Source organism: Bos mutus, chromosome 5 (assembly GCF_027580195.1).
Source record: "Bos mutus isolate GX-2022 chromosome 5, NWIPB_WYAK_1.1, whole genome shotgun sequence".
Classification (NCBI taxonomy): Eukaryota; Metazoa; Chordata; class Mammalia; order Artiodactyla; family Bovidae; genus Bos; species Bos mutus.
Window position 1 is genome coordinate 74306209 of NC_091621.1, and position 26248 is coordinate 74332456.

At 38.5% G+C, this 26248-nt stretch overlaps 1 protein-coding gene across 1 annotated transcript in view; it reads right to left on the minus strand.

The window, feature by feature from the left end:
• Nucleotides 1-19061, minus strand: part of LOC102270397 (pregnancy zone protein-like) — a 60690-nt gene extending 41629 nt beyond the window's left edge. Inside the window, exons 1-9 of the mRNA XM_070371048.1 lie at nt 18898-19061; nt 16034-16206; nt 13665-13845; nt 12369-12519; nt 12169-12221; nt 11037-11057; nt 10415-10583; nt 5577-5661; nt 2479-2602 (exon numbers count right to left, since the gene is read on the minus strand). Coding sequence (XP_070227149.1) covers nt 2479-2602; nt 5577-5661; nt 10415-10583; nt 11037-11057; nt 12169-12221; nt 12369-12519; nt 13665-13845; nt 16034-16116 — 867 coding nt within the window. The 5' untranslated portion in view covers nt 16117-16206; nt 18898-19061. The remainder of the gene's footprint in view (nt 1-2478; nt 2603-5576; nt 5662-10414; nt 10584-11036; nt 11058-12168; nt 12222-12368; nt 12520-13664; nt 13846-16033; nt 16207-18897) is intronic.
• Nucleotides 19062-26248: the final 7187 nt, after the last annotated feature.

Here is a 26248-nt window from a genome sequence, read left to right on the forward strand (position 1 = left end):
AAGAACAAACTTTTTTCTTTCTCCACATTCCTTAGGATTATATAACAATAATGTATCCTGCCTAAGGACAGTCTCTGGATTAAACCTTCTGTTATCTTAAAATGTAAATTATGGGAGTAGGTCTGGTGAGGTCTTTACAACCTCCAGACATTCTTTGGATTCATTGGAGAGTATATAACTTCATTGCTAACACTAGCAAGCGGCTACTCTTTTTGCCCCCTTCTGATGCCTATGTCAGAAGCTTTCTCTATCTCCTTTATACTTTAATAAAACTTTATTACACAAAAGCTCTGAGCAATCAAGCCTTGTCTCTGGCCCCGGATTGAAGTCTTCTCCTCCGGGGGCCAAGAATCCAGTGTCTTCGCGTGATTCAACAACAACCTTTCACAACCTAGATAGCATATTAAAAAGCAGAGACATTACTTTGCCAACAAAGGTCCGTCTAGTCAAGGCTATGGTTTTTCCAGTAGTCATGTATGGATGTGAGAGTAGGACTGTGAAGAAAGCTGAGCGCTGAAGAATTGATGCTTTTGAACTATGGTGTTGGAGAAGACTCTTGAGAGTCCCTTGGACTGCGAGGAGACCCAACCAGTCCATTCTAAAGGAGATCAGTCCTGGGTGTTCATTGGAAGGACTGATGCTAAAGCTGAAACTCCAGGACTTTGGCCACCTCATGTGAAGAGTTGACTCATTGGAAAAGACTCTGATGCTGGGAGAGATTGGGGGCAGGAGGAGAAGGGGACGACAGAGGATGAGATGGCTGGATGGCATCACCCACTTGATGGACATGAGTCTGGGTGAACTCCGGGAGTTGGTGATGGACAGGGAGGCCTGGTGTGCTGTGATTCATGGGGTGGCAAAGAGTCGGACACGACTGAGCGACTGAACTGAACTGAACTGAAGGCAATGTAGCTCAGTGTTTCCCAACATGCCATGGTATTTTGTAATTTTATCTTTGTGTACGTTGTTCCTTAAATATCTTTTCTTGCTTCCACTCTCATTGTGGCCAACAGTTACAGCTCTTCTAAACACAACTCAGACATACTATGTTCTAAGAATCCTCTGTAATGATCTCCACCTAAATATTGACTGTAGTTGTTCAGTGGGTCAGTTGTGTCTGACTCTTTTGCCACCCCACAGACTGTAGATCGCCAGTCTTCTCTGTCCATGGGATTCTCCAGGCAAGAATACCGGGTTGCATTTCCTTCTCCAGGGGATCTTCCTGACCCAAGATCGAACCCACATCTCCTGCATTGCAGGCAGATTCTTTACTGCTGAGTCATCAGGGCAGCCTAAATATTGACTAGGGATTGTTAACTGTGTTTTCTTGATATCTAGGACATTAATGAAAGCACATATATTTATTGACTAGATGATTCATTTTAGAAATTAGATTTCTAAACTAAACATTGGGATCCATATTATAATAAAGATTTGTTTTCATTTTTTACTTGTTTACATGATATTTATTGCATAGTAAAATTTAGTCACACTTAATTTGGGCTTCCCTGGTGGCTCAGATGGTAAATAGTCTGCCTGCAATGCAGGAGACCAAGGTTCCATCCCCGGGTCCAGAAGATTCCCTGGAGAAGGGAATGGTTACCCATTCCAGTATTCTTGCCTGGAAATATTTATTGCACAACTTTAATCAATTTAATTTACTTATATACAGATGTCATGACTCATTTGAAAATGAAAATGAATCTTAGTCTCCCTGATTTGATAAAGATTTTGACAGCTATATTTCTCTCATGTTTATCTTGCTTATCAGTATTCATCTTGACCTTCATCATCATGTTCACCACCTTAGCCTTTCATTCTGCAACTTAGATAACTTGCTTTTCCACACCTGACAATGTCTGCTCACACTGCCTCACCCTGACCTTTTTTGTACTCGTCCTCTGAAATTAGTAATTCATACATTTCATTTTTTTTTTTTTTTAACATTTCATTTCTTAATACATGTCCTGCTGCTGTTTCCTTTACATCTTTGATGTAATCAAGGACTCTCATCCATCTTTTCACTTGGTCCCCCTCTCTTCAACCTGATGCTGATCTCATAGACTCCCACATGCAGGTTAGATTCCACAGTGTCATTTGATTCTCCACTGGCCCAATTCTTAACATTTGCCATATTTTTCTTCTCTTTTCTGTTTGATTAAAGTCAACTTTGGAGACTTCCACATCCTTTTATGCCTGGACACCTGGCATTTTGATTGCTATCAGAAGGAAATTGCAAAACTGGCCAAATAAATACTATCATAAATCCATGAGCCCTGTCTTCAAGTGGGTTTTTATTATTGCCAGGCAATCTTAAAATATTTCCCTTATTCCACAGTTTTCCTAGGTGACTAATTCAAATACTACTCTCATATCGCATTGTATTATGTTGCATTGTATTGTGTTCTTTATTGTATTATCAGTTGCAAGAAAGCAAGATCTGGTGTTAGTGTCCTGGGGAGAGTAGTTTCCATATACCTGTTGACTGAATTCTTCACAGATGCTTTTTGGATATTTTCCATTACAGGAAGAACTGTACTGTAAATATTTTCTGCATACATTAATCGTCACCAGGCCACGGACAGGCTTTCCATATGTGTATCTGTAACAATAAAGTGGTCATACAAAAAGATATTTAACATAAATAACTTACATTTCCTACACATGATTTGATCCATTCATCTTACTCATCTACAGCAATTGCATTTCCTTTCATAGCATTAGCACTTTAGAAGTACTTATTCTGAAACTGTCTTATCTATACCTCTAAAAGAAAATACTTATGAGTACTGAATTGTTTTTTGAAACACCTCCAAATGGAAAAGTAACAGTATGGTTTTTCTCAGATCTTACCTTCCTCTCAGTTGAGGTTTGACTATAAAACTGCCTATTTCCTTCTTTCTCTGCTGTCATATTATCTAGGTTATGATTCTAACTTTGTCAGCACCTCCAAAGTTGTCTTAGGGAAAGAAATTAGGGAAATATAGAGAGTGTATTTCTTTTGTTTGTTTGCTGGTTTTATTTTTTAAGATTTTTGTTGTTGTTGTTGTGGACTTAAAAATCTTTCCCGAATTTGTTATAATATTGCTTCTGTTGTTTGTTTTTTTTTTGGCAGCAAAACATGTGGGATCTTATTTCCCTAACCAGGGATTGAATCTGCACCCCCTGCCTTGGAAGGCAAATTTTTAGCCACTGGACCATTAAGGAAGTCCCAAGAGTGTATTTCTAAGTCCTCCCTAACTTTTATATGTTTTAAGAGGATAAGTGAGGAATTAAATGGGAAAGCGCTAGCTACAGAACAAAAATATTACAAATGAACTGTATCATGATAGTCGCTGCTGCTGCTGCTAAGTTGCTTCAGTCGTGTCCAACTCTCTGTGACCCCGTAGATGGAAGCCCACCAGGCTCCCCCGTCCCTGGGATTCTCCAGGCAAGAACACTGGAGTGGGTTGCCATTTCCTTCTCCAATGCATGAAAGTGAAAAGTGAAAGGGAAGTTGGATTCTGCCAAATCTGATGGAAGGATGTGATGTATGGCCTGAATATTATGTCACCTTGAGATTCATGTTGAAATTCTAAATCCCAAAGGATGATAGTTTAGGAGGTGAGGGTTTTGGGAGGAGGGTGAAGTTTTCATGAATGGGTGAGTGCCTTCATAAAAGAGGCTCCAGAGAGATCTCTTGTCCCTCCTTCCATGTGAGGACACAAGAAGATGCTCTGAACCAGAAAGAGTACCTTCACCAGAACGTGACCATGCAGGCACTTGATCTTGGATTTCCCAGCCTCTGGGACTGTGAACAGGAGGAGAAGGGGCCGACAGAGGACGAGGTTGTTGGATGGCATCACTGAATCAGTGGACATGAGTTCTAGCAAGCTCTGGGAGACGGTGAAGGACAGGGAAGCCTGGTGTCTGCAGTCCATGGGGTCACAAAGAGTTGGACACGACTGAGTGATAGAACAACAGTAGAACTGTGAACAGTGCAGTTCTGTTGTTAATAAGCTCCTCAGTCTGTGGTATTTTGTTATGATGGCCTGAACAGACTAAGGCGTGATGTGAAGCTGAACTCAGTCTATTGTTTCTTAAAGTATGCTTTCTGGACAACCTCCATGGACATTCCCTGAGACATGCAGTGAGATTCAGAGTACCAAATCCTTCCTCAGATTTAGAGGTGGGGCCAAGGAATCTACATTTGAAATAAGCACCTCCATTGATTCTGATGCATACTTAAATTTGAGACCCTGTCCAAACTGTTAAGTAGGTGAATTTCGGTCTCAGAAACCCCAAGCTTCCTCTTTTTAGTGTCTCCTCCCCTTCAAATTTTTATACGTGCTGATAAAGTAATACATTATTTACTAAATTTAGTCACTTTGTTGAATCTTCTCTTTAAATCTGAAGCAAAAGGCTTTCTCCCTGATGAAAAAATGTGAAGCATCAAAGCTGGTGAGAAGGAGGAAAACACATGTTTTTCATGTTGTTTTTAAAAGCAAGCAGTAAATCCAACCTCCTTGATGTAACTGGAGGGGACTTTATTGCCCAAAGGCAATCAGGGAAGAAATAAATAGCATGCATTTTGTTTATTTCTTTTTTAAAATTTCATTTTATTAAACCAGAGTATAGTTGTTTTACAATATTGTGTTAGTTTCTGCTGTACAACAAAGTGAGTCAGCTATACAGAAACATATATCCCCTCTTTTTTGGATTTCCTTACCATTTAGGTTACCACAGAGCAGTGAGTAGAGTTTCCTGCACTAACCAGCATGTTCTCACTAGTTACCTATTTTATGCATAGTATCAGTAGTGTGTACATGTCAATCCCAATCTCCCAATTCATCCCACACCCCTTTCCCCTTTTGGTGTCCCTACATTTGTTCTCTATGTCTGTATCTCTATTTCTACCTTGCAAAAAAGTTAAATGACATGCATTTTTAATTCTATATTAATATATCCAGCATTTAAGATAGAGGGTCTGCTTAACTTCTTTCTAGCTTCCCAGAGTTTAAAAAATTGGGGACAATACAAAATAGGAGATAATAAGACATAGAATAACATGGAAGCTATGGGCTCCAGAATTAGATGGTTTGGGTTCACTTTAGCCCAGTGTCTGGGATATAGAAATGCTTCATGGAGCTATATGTATTTTTTTGTTACTTGCCGAGGCAATATAGAATTATGGAGAAAGGTTCAGGGTCTGGAGCCAGACTGTTGGATTTAAATTCCAATCTGCCATTTATTGTCTGCAGGAACTTGAACAAGTTAGTTTATTCTTTATATGTTATAGTTTCCTCATTTGTAAAATGAGAATTATTATCCTCGTCTCACAAGGTTAGTGTAAGAACAAAAACACAAATAAGTGCAAGGCATTTTGAACATTGCCTGGCACATTTTAAATGCTCAGTTAATAATTTTACTAACAGTAGTAAACATATTGCATGCTATCACCCCTGCTCCTTGGTCTAAGCTCAGACAGTTGGAGAGACTTGTTCCTTCTTTAATTAAAACAGTTGGAAGGCCAGTAATCGTTATGTGCAATACAAACAGGGTAGGGAAATAGAAATAAGATAAAAAATGTAACTCACAGGCTGCAGACAGAAACCTCAAATTCATCCTCTAGGAAACTAATCTTCTTGGGCATTTTCACTTGGACCTCAAATTTGGGCAAAACTGTTATCAATAAAAGAAAAAAAAAAAAAACAAGTGTGAGAGCAGGCAGAAAGTCTTGCAAGAGTATTAGTAATGATTCTATTACAGAATCTTGTAACAAAGAGTCACATGAAGTGATTTCAATTACAATAAGGAGCAGCAGGTCACTACTGGCAAAAAAGAGATGCCATTCATACCCATGGGCAGTTAGCACCATGGTAACTTAGGCTGGTATTATAGTTCCTAGACTCTCCTCAGAATTTGTCCAAGATTTCAAAGGTGAGAGGGAAACAGCTCCATTAGTCTCTGAAGGTCACCATGATTAGACAATATTGCATAGGAACCTGGAATGTCAGGTCCCTGAATCAAGGCAAATTGGAAGTGTCAAACAAGAGATGGCAAGAGTGAATGTCGACATTCTAGGAATCAGCGAACTGAAATGGACTGGAATGGGTGAATTTAATTCAGATGACCATTATATCTACTACTGCAGGCAGGAATCCCTCAGAAGAAATGGAGTGGCCATCATGGTCAACAAAAGAGTCTGAAATGCAGTACTTAGATGCAATCTCAAAAACGACAGAATGATCTCTGTTCGTTTCCAAGGCAAACCATTCAATATCACAGTAATCCAAGTCTATGCCCCAACCAGTAACGTGGAAGAAGCTGAAGTTGAACAGTTCTATGAAGACCTACAAGACCTTTTAGAACTAACACCCCAAAAAGATGTCCTTTTCATTATAGCGGACTGGAATGCAAAATTAGGAAGTCAAGAAACACTTGGAGTAACGGGCAAATTTGGGCTTGGAATACGGAATGAAGCAGGGCAAAGACTAATAGAGTTTTGCCAAGAAAATGCACTGGTCATAACAAACACCCTCTTCCAACAACACAAGAGAAGACCTTACAGAAGGACATCACCAGATGGTCAACACCGAAATCAGATTGATTATATTCTTTGCAGCCAAAATGGAGAAGCTCTATACAGTCAGCAAAAACAAGACCAGGAGCTGACTGTGGCTCAGACCATGAACTCCTAATTGCCAAATTCAGACTTAAATTGAAGAAAGTAGGGAAAACCACTAGACCATTCAGGTATGACCTAAATCAAATCCCTTATGATTATACAGTGGAAGTGAGAAATAGATTTAAGGGCCTAGATCTGATAGATAGAGTGCCTGATGAACTATGGATGGAGGTTCGTGACATTGTACAGGAGACAGGGATCAAGACCATCACCATGGAAAAGAAATGCAAAAAATCAAAATGGCTGTCTGGGGAAGCCTTAAAAACAGCTGTGAAAAGAAAAGTGAAAAGCAAAGGAGAAAAGGAAAGATATAAACATCTGAATGCAGAGTTCCAAAGAATAGCAAGAAGAGATAAGAAAGCCTTCAGCGATCAATGCAAAGAAATAGAGGAAAACAACAGAATGGGAAAGACTAGGGATCTCTTCAAGAAAATCAGAGATACCAAGGGAACATTTCATGCAAAGATGGGCTCGATAAAGGACAGAAATGGTATGGACCTAACAGAAGCAGAAGATATTAAGATGAGATGGCAAGAATACACAGAAGAACTGTACAAAAAAGATCTTCACAACCCAGATAATCATGATGGTGTGATCACTGACCTAGAGCCAGACATCCTTGAATGTGAAGTCAAGTGGGCCTTAGAAAGCATCACTACGAAAAAAGCTAGTGGAGGTGATGGAATTCCAGTTGAGCTATTCCAAATCCTGAAAGATGATGCTGTGAAAGTGCTGCACTCAATATGCCAGCACATTTGGAAAACTCAGCAGTGGCCACAGGACTGGAAAAGGTCAGTTTTCATTCCAATCCCAAAGAAAGGCAATGCCAAAGAATGTTCAAACTACCACACAATTGCACTCATCTCACACGCTAGTAAAGTAATGCTCAAAATTCTCCAAGCCAGGCTTCAGCAATATGTGAACCGTGAACTTCCTGATGTTCAAGCTGATTTTAGAAAAGGCAGAGGAACCAGAGATCAAATTGCCAACATCCACTGGATCATGGAAAAAGCAAGAGAGTTCCAGAAAAACATCTATTTCTGCTTTATTGACTATGCCAAAGCCTTTGACTGTGTGGATCACAATAAACTGTGGAAAATTCTGAAAGACATGGGAATACCAGACCACCTGATCTGCCTCTTGAGAAATTTGTATGCAGATCAGGAAGCAACAGTTAGAACTGGACATGGAACAACAGACTGATTCCAAATAGGAAAAGGAGTTCATCAAGGTTGTATATTGTCACCCTGTTTATTTAACTTATATGCAGAGTACATCATGAGAAAGGCTGGACTGGAAGAAACACAAGCTGGAATCAAGATTGCCGGGAGAAATATCAATAACCTCAGATATGCAGATGACACCACCCTTATGGCAGAAAGTGAAGAGGAACTAAAAAGCCTCTTGATGAAAGTGAAAATGGAGAATGAAAAAGTTGGCTTAAAGCTCAACATACAGAAAACGAAGATCATGGCATCCGGTCCCATCACTTCATGGGAAATAGATGGGGAAACAGTGCCAGACTTTATTTTTTTGGGCTCCAAAATCACTGCAGATGGTGACTGCAGCCATGAAATTAAAAGAAGCTTACTCCTTGGAAGGAAAGTTATGACCAACCTAGATAGCATATTCAAAAGCAGAGACATTACTTTGCCAACAAAGATTCATCTAGTCAAGGCTATGATTTTTCCTGTGGTCATGTATGGATGTGAGAGTTGGACTGTGAAGAAGGCTGAGCGCCAAAGAATTGATGCTTTTGACCTGTGGTGTTGGAGAAGACTCTCGAGAGTCCCTTGGACTGCAAGGAGATCCAACCAGTCCATTCTGAAGGAGATCAGCCCTGGGATTTCTTTGGAAGGAATGATGCTAAAGCTGAAACTGCAGTACTTTGGCCACCTCATGCGAAGAGTTGACTCATTGCAAAACACTCTGATGCTGGGAGGGACTGGGGGCAAGAGGAGAAGGGGACGACAGAGGATGAGATGGCTGGATGGCATCACTGACTCGATGGACGTGAGTCTGAGTGAACTCCAGGAGTTGGTGATTGACAGGGAGGCCTGGCATGCTGCGATTCATGGGGTCGCAAAGAGTTGGACACGTATGAGTCACTGATCTGATCTGATGATTAGACATGGTCACAGGTACAGATGGGCCAGAAACTTTCAGTTTGTCCTTATTTTTTTCTCTGTCTGTTCTAGCTCTTCTTCCCAACTTCTAACCCTGCTGCCTCACAGAGACCCTGGGCCCACTACCAGACACCTGGTTATAGAAATACAAAGTGGGAGGAGGGAGAGCTAACATCCTCCCATTGATTCTTCTGCCAGTTTCCCTCAGTGGTCCACTCTGGAATCTGAATGTGCCCTTGTAAGTTCTGATCTGTACATCCTCAACCTTGCTTCAGGAGGCCTGGTTAGTGATTTCCTCAGATCCACCAACTCCTCCTGCGGGACTCTGACTTTTCCAGCCTCTCCCACACAGTTGTATATAAGGTTAGTCGTTCCTATAGTTAATCCCTGTTCCATAATTCTCATGGCAGTTCTGGTGAGACTGGAGAATCCTGTTTTTGTGATAAGTCTCCTATTCATGGCAAACAGATGGAGAAAACGTGGAAATAGTGGCAGATTTTATATTTTTGGGCTTCAAAATCACTTCAGATGGTGACTGTAGCCATGAAATTAAAAGCTGCTTGCTCCTTAGAAGAAAAGCTATGAAAAACCTAGATAGTGTATTAAAAAGCAGAGACATCACTTTGCTGACAAAGGCCTGTATAGTCAAAGCTATGGTATTTCCAGTAGTCATGTATGGGTTTGAGAGTTGGACCATAAAGAAGGCTGAGCATGGAAGCACTGATGCTTTCAAACTGTGGTATTAGAGAAGACTCTTGAGAGTCCCTGGACAGCAAGGAGATCAAATCAGTCTGTCCTAAAAGAAATCAAACCTGAATATTCATTGGAAGGACTGATGCTGAAGCTGAAACTGCAATGCTTTGTCTACCTGATGTGAAGAGCTGACTCATTGGAAAAGGCTGTGATGCTGGGAAAGATTGAGGACAGGAGGATAAGAGCAGGCATAGGATGAGATAGTTGGATGGCATGACTGACTCCATGGACTTGAGTCTGAGTGAGCTCCAGGAGATAATGAAGGACAGGGAAGCCTGGCATGCTGCAGTCCATTGGGTTACAAAGAGTTGGACATGACTTAGCAGTAGAACAACAACAACTCCTTATCCACAGCATGATGTATTTAACTTACATTAGAAATTCTACATAATTGATAACTAATAAGATGGTTTCAATGTCTGAGAACTATTATTAGCGTAAATTACATGTAGGTTACAGACAGCAAGGATGCAATCCCAGAAAATACATCCTGTTATAAGATATAGATCAAGAGATGCATGTAGATAACACAATATATTGGTTAATAATTTATGTTTGAATAGGGTCAGTTGGAACTATTAAAATCTCTTATGCCTCTTGGCTCCATTATTTTGGTAAATTTTTCACTTCTCTAGTATCAATATACTCATTTGTAAAATAGAGATGGTATAGTATCTGCCTCAGAGGGCTATTGTAAGGATTTAATGAGATAGTGCATGAAGTGTTTGGCAAATATTTAGATAAATAAAAATTCTTGCTACTTTTTGATTGTTATATGCTAGATTTTTGCTTGTCACTACATATAAAAATGATCCAATCTTGTATTCTTTAATGTCATACATGTGTTTGACGTGTGTAGAATTCTTACCGTATTCATCCACTTCAAAAGAGTGCTCTATTCTTTTCCCAGGCTCCTTCAGCAGTACCACCTTGTAGGGACCCAGTGCGGGCTCCACTGAGAGTGGGAAAGAGAGCTGACTGAGTCCCCCTTGCAATTTGAAACTGGGCCATTGGAAAATCCGGTTCCTTTTGGGGTTCTATATGTAAAAGCATCACAAGTATATTGAAGCAATTGAAATATATAGTTTTGAGTAGAACAGCTTTTCAGGGAGGATGACATGGGAAGCAGGCTAATTAGCTGGTTGGTAAATTGGCACCAGAGGTATTGGCAAAGGTTTCTAAGAATTCTAGACTAGAAAAGGGCAACTTGCCCAGCTGAGATATGACAGGTGATAGTACCTCTTTTTGTGATTATGCATACTATCTCAGTCAGAAATATTGGAAGAGCCACTACGTTGCATCATCTCAGGGTATTTTGTTATTTCATTGACATCTTATCCACTCTCCCCAGGATTTATGAGAGACAGGGAAAACAGTATTTATTTAGTTCTGAAGAAGTGGCAGTGGGGAAGGAGAAAGTGGAAAGAGGAAAGTTAATATAACTCACAGTGAGGCCTCATCCCAAGAGAGAGACACAAGATATTACCTACCTCAATATAAACCACCAGGAACTGAAAAGAAAACAAATAGGGTGAATGTGAGACAGCGTATAGAAAGACAAAACTGTGACACCAGCATTAAAACAGTATTTGGACCAGAAGGAAGTTGAGCCTATTCAGTTCTTGTCTGGATGAGGAAATGCGGCCCTGTTTGAGTCATAACACTTCATATGTTCGGTCTGGGACGTAGTCTCTGAAGAAATGATGGGGGCTTCCCTGATGGCTCAGTGGTAAAGAATCCACCTGCCAGTGAAGGCGACAGTTGCAATCCCTTATTTGGGAAGATCCCACATGCTGTGAGGCAACTAAACCTGTGTGCACCAACTATTGAGTCTGTGCTCTAGAGCCTGGGAACCATAACTACTAAGCGCATGCACCTTAAAGCCTGTGCTCTGCAACAAGAGAAGCACCGCAATGAGACGCCTGTGCACTGCGGCTAGAGAGCAGCCCCCGCTCTCCACAACTACAGAAAAGTCTGAGCAGCAACAAAGACCTAGCATAACCAAACATGGATAAATTTTTTTTTTTAAGAGATGGAAAAAAAATTCTTAAAAAAAAGAACAAACAGAAAAGAAATCATGATTTCCTTTTATGAAGTAATGTAACCTAGATTTGTGTAAAAAGGTCCAAATAATGAGTTTTATTTGGCAGCTGACTTTCATCTGTGACAAATTCTCCATTTCTCTTAAGAGAGAATTATTTTAGAATAATTGAGTCTTTAAGGAGATAATTTCAACCAAATATTTAATTAACTTTAAGAATGTAGTTGATGAACTTATCTCCCTTATCCTCCAGTAGCCATATGCTTTGGAGAACTTTCTGTGGTAGGTTTAAGTATCTCATATTGGTCTCAGGTTCTCCAAAGAACAGATTTTACATTTTGGCTTTTTTTTTTTTTTCTGCCAGTCTTACTGCTGGGGAAGATGGAAGGCAAAGGAGAAGAGGGCGACAGAGTAGGAGATGGTTAGATAGCATCACTTACTCAAAGGACATGAACTTGAGCAAACTCTGGGAGTTAGTGCAGGACAGGGAAGCAGGTGTGAGGCAGTTCATGGGGTTGCAAAGAGTCAGACACAACTTGGCGACTGAACAACAACAAAATAGCCATTGCTATGAGACTTACCGTTTCATTCAAAGGGTGAAAGTTGACATCCACAGAGAAAATGCGGAATTGCACTGAAACACAGAGATTTTTCTCATGAAAGCCGCCAATGGAAATTCAGGGTGGTAACACAAATAACAATGTGCCAGGATTTCCAAAAGGTAACAGAGAACTACACCTCCAACCCTTCAGATTGCCTTTGCTTGTTTAGTTCCTTATACCTGTTTGTCCTGGCTTGTAGATGGGTTTGTCTGTCTGGACAAAGACTAGGCTTTCTGCTTTTGTAATGTATATTGGCTTCTTCTTTATGAAGTTCTGGGTTGGTCCTTGCACCTGCACGGTTATGAATGCGAAGGGAAAAGAATCCGGAATCTGTAAAACAGAAATGAGCTGAAGAATCTGTCCAGATCCACTTCTGAGGGTCTCAGCTTTTGTGACTTTCTCATTTCTCTAGTTAGTCCCATGGGAATTAGTAAGGGTTAGGCTTCCTTGGTGGTTCAGACGGTAAAGAATCCACCTGCAATGCAGGAGACACAGGTTTGATCCCTGGGTCAGGAAGATCTCCTGGAGAAGGGAATGGCTATCCACTCTAAGATTCTTGCCTGGAGATTCCATGGACAGAGGAGCCTGGTGGGCTACAGACCACAGGGTCACAAAGAGTCAGCTGGACATGACTGAGAAACAGATACTTTCGCTTTCATTTTTTCAGGGTCAAATGGAATGTGCCCTGCTTTATAGATTAATATGAGTGTGTAACATGAAGGCAGCAATTTATTAAATTGATTAAAGGAGAAATGTCATTGCAATAAAAATGAAGTAATTCTTCAACTAGTCATGACAATGAAGGAAATAACAAGTTCTCATTTTGACAGTAATATGGTAGTATTAAAATAATTTTTAAAATTTATTTTCTAACAGTCAAAAGTAGCACTGTATATTATCATTGGTAGTAAGCTGGTATGATTAACTTTTTAATACTTTAAGTTAGTAAAAGGTTACAAGGACAGTACATTAACCGTCAACCATCTGGGAGAACTTAGATAAGTCACTAAACTTTATGAATCTGTGTTTATATCTATAAAGGCATGAATATGATTTACCTTCAAAGTTTGCTTTAAGAACAAACAAAATCCTTCTTATAACCATTGTTATCTTTTGTATATTGTACCAGTTCTGTTTGTAAATATTATGAAAGTATATTCAGTAGAAATTTTATCTTTAGACTTGTTTGAAATTCACTCTGTACTCCTCATTTTTCTTTTTTGTATTTTATTTTTTATTGGAGTATAATTGCTTGATGATGTTGTGTTAGTTTCTGTTGGGCAACAAAGTTAATCAACTATATACATACATATATCCCCTCTCTCTTGGACCTCCCTCCCACCCCTATCCCACCCATCAAGGTCATCACAGAGCACCAAGCTGACATTTTTTAATTGTTGGGGGTCAGAACCTAAGGCATCAACTAATGTGCTCTCTCTGTAATGATTTTCCTTCCCCCGAGGAGGAATGCTGACCGTGAAGGAGCTGCAGTAGAAGGAGTTTTTCGCCTCCAGGTCTGTGAGGAGATTCCTGCCCTCCGTCTCATATTCCAGAGTTACTGTCAATGCCACTGTCTCATTCAGGTGATTCAGCAGGACACAGACCTTCTCAGGAACACCAGCATACAGCTGTGATGGGACCAGCACCAGGTACTGCCTGTGGAGAAGAGGGGTCTGGGTCAGCCATGGAGGGGTTATTGTGGTTGTTTTCTAGATAATCTTTGCTATCTTCATCAGTCACAGAACCAAGTTAAATTTCAGCAGGAGTGGCAAGGAGTATAGACCTCAGAAACTCAGAACCCCCCTACCAAGTTAAAACACCCATACATTTCTCCAGTATTGTGGAAATTTACTATTTCCACATTAGTAAACCTATTTGTAAGCTATGGATAAGCACTCCATAAGTTGTTATACATTTTGGATAGAGGTAATTTTCTAAATTAGAAATTTTCAATGAACCAAGAAAATGTGATCACACATACAAACACATACACGAATAGTATTCGACCTTAAAAAAAGGAGGAAATTCTGCCCTTTGTGACAACATAGATGGCCCTTGAGGGCACAGTGCTAGGTGAAATAAACCAGAGAAAGACAATTATGCCTGGTATCACTTACATGAGGAATCTTTTTTTTTTAAAGTCAAACTTAGAAACATAGAGTAGAAAAGTGCTTTCCAATGGCTGGGAGGTAGAAGGAAACAGGAATATGTTGGTAAAAGGGCATACACTGTCATTTATGAGGTAATAAGAGCTGAAGATATAATATCTAACATGGTGACTATGGCTGATAACTGTATTATGTAACTGCAATTTGCTCAGAGATCAGAAATTAAATGTTCTTACCTCTCCCTCAAAAGTAGATAGCTGAGAGACAGATGTGCTAGATAAATCATTAGATTAATCTATGTAATAGATTAGTTAGGTCAATGGGGAAAATCCTTTCACAATATATCTGTGTGTTGTACACTTTAATACAACTTTAATTCTCAGTTATATGTCAACAGTCCTCTCAAAACACTTTGCCATTTCCTTCTCCATTTAATTTATTAACAAATGATATTATTAATTAATTAATTATTATTGCAACCAGTAAGAGAATCTGTCTGTATGTGGTCTTGGGTTTCGTATGATGGTATCAGAGGTCACTTTGTTTCAGGAAACATTAAAGAGGTAAAAATTCATGGAGAGGAACTGAATCTATTTTCAATACTGTTTCGGATGCAACCTTAGCTCTTTTCTTTCTTCCACTCTCTGCAGATAGAAGACAAACTAGGCTAATCATCAGATGTGTTACCACGTACACCCAGAAGAAAATATCATCCCTCTGTTGCTGTTTATCTATCATTTAGAAAAGCCCAAAATACTGAACTCTGTGATGCTCTGGTGGCTCATGCTTGTCGGTCTATCTGAAGTGTCCTGGTCTAGCTGGAAAACTTCTATTTGCTTCATAAGACTCATCTCAAAAACAACTTCCTTATGTAGACTTTGGTGATGCCCCTTCCTTTATATATGTTCCCATGAGGAGTTAGGTATTATTTGTCAGTATTCCCACAGAGGGCTTCCCTAGTGACTCAGGAGATGAGGGTTTGTTCCCTGATCCAGGAAGATCCCCTGGAGGAGGAAATGGCAACCCAGTCCAGTATTCTTTCCTGGAAATCCCCTTGGACAGAGGACGTTGGCGGGCTACAGTCCATGGGGTCGCAGAGTTGGATACAACTTAGCAACTGAACAACAACAATTCCCACAGAATCCTGGTTCTGTTTTTGCATTTTATTTCATTCTCTGTGCACCATCTCTCTCTCTCTCTCTTTTATACTATGAGGTACTGAGGTCACAGCCCACATTTTGTTGATCTGTATGTTCTCAAAGTCTAATGCTAGCCTTTAAAGATTTGGTGAAAGATTGAGTGACTTAACACACAAATCCTGGCTTGTCTTTAGGTCTCATCCATCTTGGGAACCCATGACTTGGAGGAGACAAAGATACTATGTCACTTTGCAATGACAAAGACAAGACACTGCAGCCTTTTTCATTAGCCAATAAAGAATTTATCTCTTTTTTTGGTAGGAATTATATATTTTTATTTGGTGAATATTGTAGAATTCCATCATCTTGGATGATGGAATATTTGCTTCACAAATATTTCACAAATATTATTACCTTGTGTCTCTGAGTTTTCTGGACCTGGAGTATACCTTTTACCACCTGTGGTAATCATTTTTCAATGCTTTTCAACAGCAGATAATTTCATAGAGAATTAGGAAATAAAAAGGCAGACATCAAGAAATGGATAACAGAATGGGAGAGAGGAGGGGAATAGAATTTTCTGGAAATGTTGCTTACGGTTTGGAGGTAGCTGAAGCATCTCTGGGAAGGAGCAAGAAAAGCAGAATCAAGACTGGATTAGGCAGTTGATGTCCCCTCATGGTGTAGAGAGGAACAGGAAAGAATGGGAGTCTGAGTCTTTGATTCCTTGAACTCTGTTCTTATTCCAGAATCCCTGGTTTTTATTTTACCTGATGGGTAGTGAAAGTAAACGGCCAACCATTTATTTTTGTAACATATTAACTACTTCCAGTATAAAAAAATCAATTGCAGATCACTTCAATCCACTTGCTCAGATTTTCAAAGGGCATGAAAAATAGCATGTTGAGACTACATTAGTTGTGGTCATTAATCAGCAACTTTAAACATCTTTAAGAAAATAAATCAAAATAAATGATATGATTTGATGAAATTAAGAGCTACTTATGTAAATACATAACACAGATCTTTTCCTGGAAGTCCAGGGAACAGCACACATTCCCTGAGTGTCAACCGATAGAGTTCATTAACGAAACAAAGGAAAATTTATCCCAGAATTTTAAACAAAATAAATATAAAGATAATCTCTCCATTGTTTGAAAGCTTAGTTTTCACTTTTTATAGCTATCTTTTTACTTATTTATAAATAAAATGAACCCATGTAATACATTATTATAGTTTCTTAGTTCATTTAACGTCTAGAATATAAAGCCAATCAATTAATTTTATCTTCTAAGAAAATAACCTTTAGAATCTTTAAAAAGATGGTACAAATGAACTCATTTACAAAACAGAAATAGAATCACAGATGTAGAAAACAAAGTTACCAAGGGGGACAGCACAGGGGGAGGGGGAAGGGATCAACTGGGAAATTGGGATCGACATACACACTACTGTATATAAAATAGGTACTAATAAGAACCCACAGTGTAGCACAGGGAACTCTACTCAGTACTCTGTAATGATCCATGAGGGGAAAAAAAATCTAAAAGAGTGGATATATGTATATGTAAAATTGATTCACTTTTGCTGTAAACAGAAACTAAGACAACATTATGAATCAACTACACTCCAATAAAGATTAATTTAAAAAATATAATTCCAATGATGATAATAAACTATTAGTGATATAATGCTAGGTTAAATAAACTGTAATAATACATTGTGTGAGGCCTTGGTACCTGGCAAATGCTTGCTGAATGAAGATAAAATGCTTTAGCTTCATTTGGTTTCTTTTCTCATTAGAAACTATGCTCTTTCCATTTCCATCCTGCATTCCTACACTGCCATAAATAAATATCTTCATTCTCTGCCAGCTTAATATGGAATAAAGTAATTTACAATAGATAATAAATGATTTTTAAGAAGGCTCCAAGTAACTTTTCATAGGCATAATTGTACTTTTTTGGATATATACCAATCCCTTACTTTGGCCAAATGCCTAATGACTAAGTATAAAAATCTGCATTTTGATGAAGCAAAATCACCATTACAGTTTAAATTTCTAGAGTAGAAGAATAAATCTGAAGTATTATAAAACTTTATTGTTGTGATTTTTAATTGAAAATGATAGTAGATACATTTAAAATGTTTATCATAGAGCATAAACAGTATGTTCTCTACATTCTCTGCTAATGCTTATATTACATATTTTTGTGGTCTTCAATCTTTTTCCTCCTTATATTCCCAAAAGAATTTTATTAAGCATGTAACCTTTCACACATGCTTAGCTTCTAAAACTTCTCATTATGAGTAAGATAACAAAAAATATAAATACTGATATTTTAAAAATAAAGTGAAATACCATTTTGAAAATGTATTCAGTGAAATGTAAATACTGCAGTCATTTATTGCCTACCATTATCCATTTAAAACAACATGATCTATTCTTTTAAAAGTTGGAAATTTTAGCATCATTCTTGTTTCTGTTAAATCTTGTATTTCCATTCTTATTTCCCACATAATTTTACCTTGTTATTTTATGCTTCAATATATTTTATTTTTTAAAAGATTTTTTTTTGATGTGGATCATTTTTAAAGTCTTTATTGAATTTTTTATAATATTACTTCTGTTTTATACATTTTTCTGGCCTCAAGACGTGTGGGATCTTAGCTCCCTGGCCTGGGATTGAACCTGCACCCCTGCGTTAGAATGTGAAGTCTTAACCACTGGACCACTGGTGAAGTACTGCTTCAATATATTTTAAAGATCACTCTATCATACATTTCTGAAACTAAAGATAATCAAAACTATAAAAGACGTTCTTGTACCTATCCAGTTCTGAGTAGTAATAGATTTTTCTAGATCAAGCTATCATTATAAGTATGGTCAACATATTCTTTATCAAAACTATATATAGCTACTATAATTTCAATAATATTAAACACAAGAAAAATTTTGTTTGAAAGTCATTTCTAAAAAATGAAATTAATTGTATATTCCATCCATCTGGGTCCTCCAATCGGATCATGTGTCCTTGGATGAATATGACTTACTGCTAGATTGACACACATCTCACCTATCCTCTTGCTATGTTTTCTATTCTCCTATGTTCTACTCTCCTATATTTCTATTCTATACTATTCCTATTCTACTTATTCTATAGATGCAAGCACCAAGAAGTCTTGTTCACATAAAGAGAGATAGAGGTCTTCCTTGGTGGCCTGGTGGCTAAGACTCCATGCTCCCAATACAGGGGGCCCAGATTCCATCCCTGGTCAGGGAACTAAGATCCCACATGCTGCAACTAAGATCCAGTGCAACCAAATAAAATAAATATTTTTCTAAAATAGGAAAAAAACACAAGAAGTTCTGTTATAATATCATCATTTGAATATTTAATTATCTAAGTTAAAAGCCAAAGGTCACATTGTAATCATCATTGAAAAAGAATTTTAATTACCTGTGCTGTGCTGTGCTTAGTTGCTTCAGTTGTGTCCAGCTCTTTTCGACTGCATGGACTGCAGCCCGCCAGGCTCCTCTGTCCATTGGGTTCTCCAGGCAAGAATACTGCAGCTTAATTACCTATCAGCTGATGAATCAAGTATGACTTTCTTAATTCTACTGAAAGCACACCACTGGGAACTAGGTCAATTGCAAAAGGATTTGGATTAGTTATTAGTCATTCTCGTTCTCATTGTCTAGAAACATTGCAAAAAAGGCACTTATAAATGGTTACTAATTGCTATTCTTCTACTTAGAATCACCTGATATAACTTTGGCAAAATTGAAATATTATTAATTTAAATATACTTTTATCAATATAAAACCTCAAAGTGCTTTTTATTATTGTCAAAACTATGACTTGCATAATTATATTTCTAGAAAGTGCCTACAAATAACCTGATTTTCAAAGCTAGGCTTCATTGTCAAGATAAGCAGTCAAGTTAGATTTATGACTGATAGGAAAAATATTATTTCACTTTTAAGTCTAATAAACTCATAAATGTACATTTGTATGACAATTATCCCACTTTCAAATTCTAAGATAAGTTAAAATCCCATTTCTGAATTCTAAGATGAAGAGTTTTGCTGGGTATTTGTTTCCTGGATTCAGTGTTTCTTTCTATGCTCTCTCCTTTGTTCTTATGCAACTCTCAGGGGCAATATAAACACTAACAAGAGTTGAGGAAGAAAGAGGTGAGGTTTAAAAATGAAAACTTTTATTACTTTTACCTCCCACCACTATAATAAATGAGTACAGAAAATTTCAAAATGAGTCAAAAGTACCCATTTTAAATGGCATACATTTTTAATACCAGAAATATATTTAAGACAGTTGGATGTATGAGGGCTTATGAGCTACAATGGGTTCATGATTCCTTGATTTAAGAGACTTTGTGCAAATATCAATATTTTGGATTTGTTTTTGTAAAAGACAAACAAGCTTTTCACTCTAAGATATATCTAAAACACATATTATAAGTAAATATCATAATATTAAAATAAACCCACAGATCATGTGTCTTGATTGAATTATCAACATTATGGTAGAGATTTTATAGACTTATTACCTACAAAGATCATAAGTTCATTGGTCATGCACAATTTCAGGGGTTTCAAAATGATGTTGAAATACATTGAGGCCAAAACCGAACCTTATGGCAGATTCTGTCTAGCCAAATGTCAAAGCCAAAGATCAATGTTATAGTATTCCAACTTTTAATAGTAGGTAGCCATGTAACTCACATGAATGAAAGTAGAGTAATGAAATTCCAGTCATCAGTTTAATAGACAGTAAATATTTGTTGAGTGAAAAAATAAATAAAATAAGCTGGTAAACTTTCTTGGCTAAAGTGTTGTTGTATAAGCAGGAAAAGCATTTGGAAAGAAATACTCTGAAAATACAATATGAGAATATTCTGACTGACCTCAAAGCAGGATGACAAAGTACTTAAGAGAATAGACTCAATTGTCAAACACCTTGGAAAGAATCCCAGGTTCCTCACTGTTACCTCTTGAACAAATTACTTAACCTCTCAGGGCTTTAGTTTATCTATAAAGTTGCTTAAGAGTAGCCCTCCAAGGATTAGATTTAGTTTGACATACTTAAAAGTACTTAGAAAGTGTCTGGCATAGAGTGAAAGCTATATACATGTTTGTTATTATTATTAATAGTAAAACTGTCTTTCCAGGTTTTCTTTTAAATCTTAGAAACTCTTTTTTCTTTTGTGCCTAGAACAATTTGTTTTACATAACTGATATTTAAAATTCATAGTTTCAAACACCAAGTGTAATTGACTCATCCAAGAAATTCCCACATAAAGAGTAAAATTGCACACAACTATCCAATCACTCTTGGCTTCCCTGGTGGCTCAGATGGTAAAGTGTCTGCCAGCAGTGCGGGAGACCCGGGTTTGATCCCTGGGTTGGGAAGATCCCCTGGAGAAGGAAATGGCAACCCATTCCAGTACTCTTGCCTGGAAAATTCTGTGGACTGAGGAGCCTGGTAGGCTACAGTTCACAGGGTTGCAAAGAGTCGGACATGACTGAGCGACTTCACTTCACTTTACTTCACCCAATCACTCACTAAGGGCTTCCCAGGTGGAGCTAGTGGTAAAGAACCTGCCTCTCAAGGAAATGGGATCGATCCCTGGGTCGGGAAGATCTCCTGGAGAAGGGCATGGCAATCCACTCCAGTATTCTTGCCTGGAGAATCCCATGGACAAAGGAACCTGGCAGGCTCTATGGTCCATGGCGTCGCAAAGAGTTGGATCTGACTGACCTGGCATTTCCTCTAGTCATTCACTAAAGCAAAAATTAATATTCATAAAACTTCAGATGAACTGCAATGTTTGATAACTGAAGACACATGCTATATATTGCCTTGGTAGAATCTATCTTACACATCCACCAAAATAGGAATACCTTATCACAACATAAAATCTTTAATTACTTACTGTTAGGTGAAAAGGAACAAAAGCTAACTTTTGACTATAATAATAGCATTAAATTTTGACATAAACTAGGAAGAGAGGTGAACACATAGATGTGAAAAGAGTTAACTTTGTAATTGCTGATAATTCTCATGCTAATTGTACGGAAAACAGATTTTTTAAAATCTCAAAGTTATTTTAAAAAAACCTATGAAAGACATTATAACCTTTGGACATATTTCTAAACTGCTGCTTCCCATGAAAAATATGTTTACAGAACATTGAGCAACTGTGAGTGGGTGAGAGTGGAGGTGTCCTTGTCACTTAGTGTACACTGGGGGAGGTGCTGTTAGAATCACAGGCATAAGCAGAATGAAATGAAAATTCACATTAACAGAAATGGGACATTCAGAGCAATATTTTTTAAAACTGTATTTTTAATTGGAGGAAAATTGCTTTACGAAATTGTGTTGGTTTCTGTACAACAATGAGAGTCAGCCATAATTGCACATATTTTCCCTCCTTCTTGAGCCTCCTTCCCTTGTCCCCATCCCATCCCCTCTAGATCATCACAGTGGGCCAAGCTGGGCTCCCTGTTATACAGCAACTTCTCACCAGCTATCCATTTTACACATGGTAATGTACATATGTCAAGGCTACCTTCTCCATTCATCCCACTTGCTCCTTCCCCAACTGTATCCACAAGTCCCTTCTCTATGTCTGCATCTCCATTCCTTCCCTGTAGAGAGATTCATCGATATCATTTTTATAGATTCCATGTATATACATTAATATATGATATTTGTTTTTCTCTTTCTGACTTATTGCATTCTTATACTTTGTTTTTAAAAGCAACAGGAAGCCCAGAGGTAAATCCACGAACCTATGGACACCTTCGGAGAAGGCAATGGCACCCCACTCCAGTACTCTTGCCTGGAAAATCCCATGGATGGAGGAGCCTGGTGGGCTGCAGTCCATGGGGTCGCTAAGAGTTGGACACGACTGAGCGACTTCACTTTCACTTTTCACTTTCATGCATTGGAGAAGGAAATGGCAACCCACTCCACTATTCTTGCCTGGAAAATCCCATGGACGACGGAGCCTGGTGGGCTGCCGTCCATGGGGTTGCACAGAGTCGGACACGACTGAGCGACTTCACTTTCACTTTTCACTTTCATGCATTGGAGAAGGAAATGGCAACCCACTCCACTATTCTTGCCTGGAGAATCACAGGGACAACGGAGCCTGGTGGGCTGCCATCTACGGGTTCGCACAGAGTCGGATGCGACTGAAGTGACTTAGCAGCATGGACACCTTATCTTTGACAAAAGAGGCAAAAATATACAATGGAGAATAGACAATATCTTTAACAAGTGGTGCTGGGAAAACTGGTCAACCACTTGTAAAAGAATGAAACTAGAACACTTTCTAACACCATACACAAAAATAAACTCAAAATGGATTAAAGATCTAAACGTAAGACCAGAAATTATAAAACTCCTAGAGGAGAACATAGGCAAAACACTCTCTGACATAAATCACAGGAGGATCCTCTATGACCCACCTACCAGAATGTTGGAAATAAAAGCAAAAATAAACAAATGGGACCTAATTAAACGTCAAAGCTTCTGCACAACAAAGAAACTATAAGCAAGGTGAAAAGACAACCTTCAGAATGGGAGAAAATAATAGCAAATGAAGCAACTGACAAAGAATTAATCTCAAAAATATACAAGCAACTCTTGCAGCTCAATTCCAGAAAAATAAACTACTCAATCAAAAAGTGGGCCAAAGAACTAAACAGACATTTCTCCAAAGAAGACATACAGATGGCTAACAAACACACGAAAAGATGCTCAACATGACTCATTATCAGAGAAATACAAATCAAAACCACAATGAGGTACCATTTCACGTCAGTCAGAATGGCTGTTATCCAAAAGTCTACAAGCAATAAATACTGGAGAGGGTGCAGAGAAAAGGGAACCCTCTTACACTGTTGGTGGGAATGCAAACTAGTACAACCACTATGGAAAACAGCGTGAAGATTCCTTAAAAAATTGGAAAAAGAACTGCCTTATGACCCAGCAATCCCACTACTGGGCATACACACCGAGGAAACCAGAACTGAAAGAGACACGTGCACCCCAATGTTCATTGCAGCACTGTTTATAATAGCCAGGACATGGAAGCAACCTAGATGTCCATCAGCAGATGAATGGATAAGACAGCTGTGGCACATATACACAATGGAGTATTCAGTTCAGTTCAGTTCAGTCGCTCAGTTGTGTCTGTCTCTTTGCGACCCCATGAATCGCAGCATGCCAGGCCTCCCTGTCCATCACCAACTCCCAGAGTTCACTCAGACCCACATCCATCGAGTCAGTGATGCCATCCAGCCATCTCATCCTCTGTCATCCCCTTCTCCTCCTACCCCAACCCCTCCCAGCATCAGAGTCTTTTCCAATGAGTCAACTCTTTGCATGAGGTGGCCAAAGTACTGGAGCTTCAGCTTTAGCATCATTCCTTCCAAAGAAATCCCAGGGCTGATGTCCTTCAGAATGGACTGGTTGGATCTCCTTGCAGTCCAAGGGACTCTCAAGAATCTTCTCCAACACCACAGTTCAAAAGCATCAATTCTTTGGTGCTCAGCTTTCTTCACAGTCCAACTCTCACATCCATACATGACCACTGGAAAAACCATTAACTTTGACTAGACGGACCTTTGTTGGCAAAGTAATGTCTCTGCTTTTGAATATGCTATCTAGGTTGGTCATAACTTTTCTTCCAAGGAGTAAGCATCTTTTAATTTCATGGCTGCAGTCACCATCTGCAGGGATTTTGGAGTATTACTCAGGCATTAAAAGGAATACATTTGAATCAGTTCTAATGAGGTGGATGAAACTGGAGCCTATTATACAGAGTGAAGTAAGCCAGAAAGAAAAACACCAGTACAGTATACTAACGCATATATATGGAATTTAGAAAGATGGTAATGATAACCCTGTATGCGAGACAGCAAAAGAGACACAGATGTATAGAACAGTCTTTTGGACTCTGTAGGAGAGGGAAAGGGTGGGATGATTTGGGAGAATGGCATTAAAACATGTATAATATCATATATGAAATGAATTGCCAGTCCAGGTTCGATGCAGGATACAGGATGCTTGGGGCTGGTGCACTGGGATGACCCAGAGGGATGGTATGGGGAGGGAGGTGGGGGGGGGTTCAGGATGGGGAACACGTGTATATCCGTGGTGGATTCATGTCAATGTATGCCAAAACCAATACAATATTGTAAAGTAATTAACCTCCAATTAAAATAAATAAATTAAAAATAATAAAACAAACAAAAGCAACAGGACCCTGGGAAAACTATGACTATTTTAAGCATTATATCTTAGACACTAATGATCAACTTTTTTGAAAACTGAATACCCTCAATTGTGTGACACTCATTCGTCTTTTTTGCTACTAAAAACCACTTCCCAGCATCGTAAGTCCTCTATTAGAAAACATATGGGATGAGAGAAAAGAAAAAACCCACCTCGTTTTAATTAAGTTTTCATGTTTCTGGGCTGTTGGAAGTAGTAGCAGGCTTTTAAACCTCTGCCTTCTTTAGCTCTTCTTAGTGAGAATTCCAGAAATCTTCCAATTTTGTCCCTAGTCTTATTTCTTGAAATCTTTCCTATCAGGAAAGAAATTATTAGTTAATAATGTCAGTTGCTAAGGCTGATCTTCTTGAGTGTCCCTTGGACTGCAAGGAGATCCAACCAGTCCATTCTAAAGGAAATCAGCCCTGGGTGTTCTTTGGAAGGAACAATGCTGAAGCTGAAACTCCAGTACTTTGGCCACCTCATGTGAAGAATTGACTTATTGGAAAAGACTCTGGTGCTGGGGGTGCAGGAGGAGAAGGGGACGACAGAGGGTGAGATGGCTGGGTGGCACCACCAACTCGATGGACATGAGTTTGAGTGAACTCCGGGAGTGATGGACAGGGAGGCCTGGCGTGCTGCGATTCATGGGGTTGCAGAGAGTCGGACACAATTGAGCTACTGAACTGAACTGAACTGAAGGCTGATCTTCAGGCTGTTTTTGTCATGGCATAATTCCCTATCTACAGAAAACAGCTCTTCAGTTCCATAGCTTAGACTTTCCTGTAACTCTTCTATTCACTTGAACTTATTTCCCTCCCTGCTGCAAATAAGTCTATGCAACTCTCATCTTAAGGCGTGATTTTGAATTAATTCCACCTCTGTGCTTTCTCATGTGCCGTTCATCTCGTCAGAAATGTCTTCTTTTGAGACATTTCTGTAGTAACCTATGCCTAAGAACTGCTTCTTGACCATGGAAATGAGGAGAGATTTCTCAGCTTAATTCCGTGTCATGCTGATCATTCTATCACTGGGCAATTCTCTACTCACTAGGGTTCTCTTACTTGATATACTTTTTTTTTTTTTTTGTTTTCTTTTATTTTTTTAAATTTTATTTTATTTTTAAACTTTACAATATTGTATTAGTTTTGCCAAACATCGAAATGAATCCGCCACAGGTAACTTTACAATATTGTATTGGTTTTGCCATATATCAACATGAATCCACCACATTGATATACTTTATTGCTGTTTTACTTACAGTTCAGCTGTTAGCTTATACATTTATACAAACTGTCAGTGATTTGAAAACTTGATTATTATTAGAATCACCTAAGGAGCTCTTTAAAAATACAGTTTCCAAGGTCTCCCACTCCATACTTACTGAAACTAAATATTTTTCCTTTATGATGCATAATCTATATTTTCAAGTTCCTTTTTTTTTAGTATGATTGACATGAAGAATGCCATATATTTAATGTACAGAAAAGAAGCATATATCTGT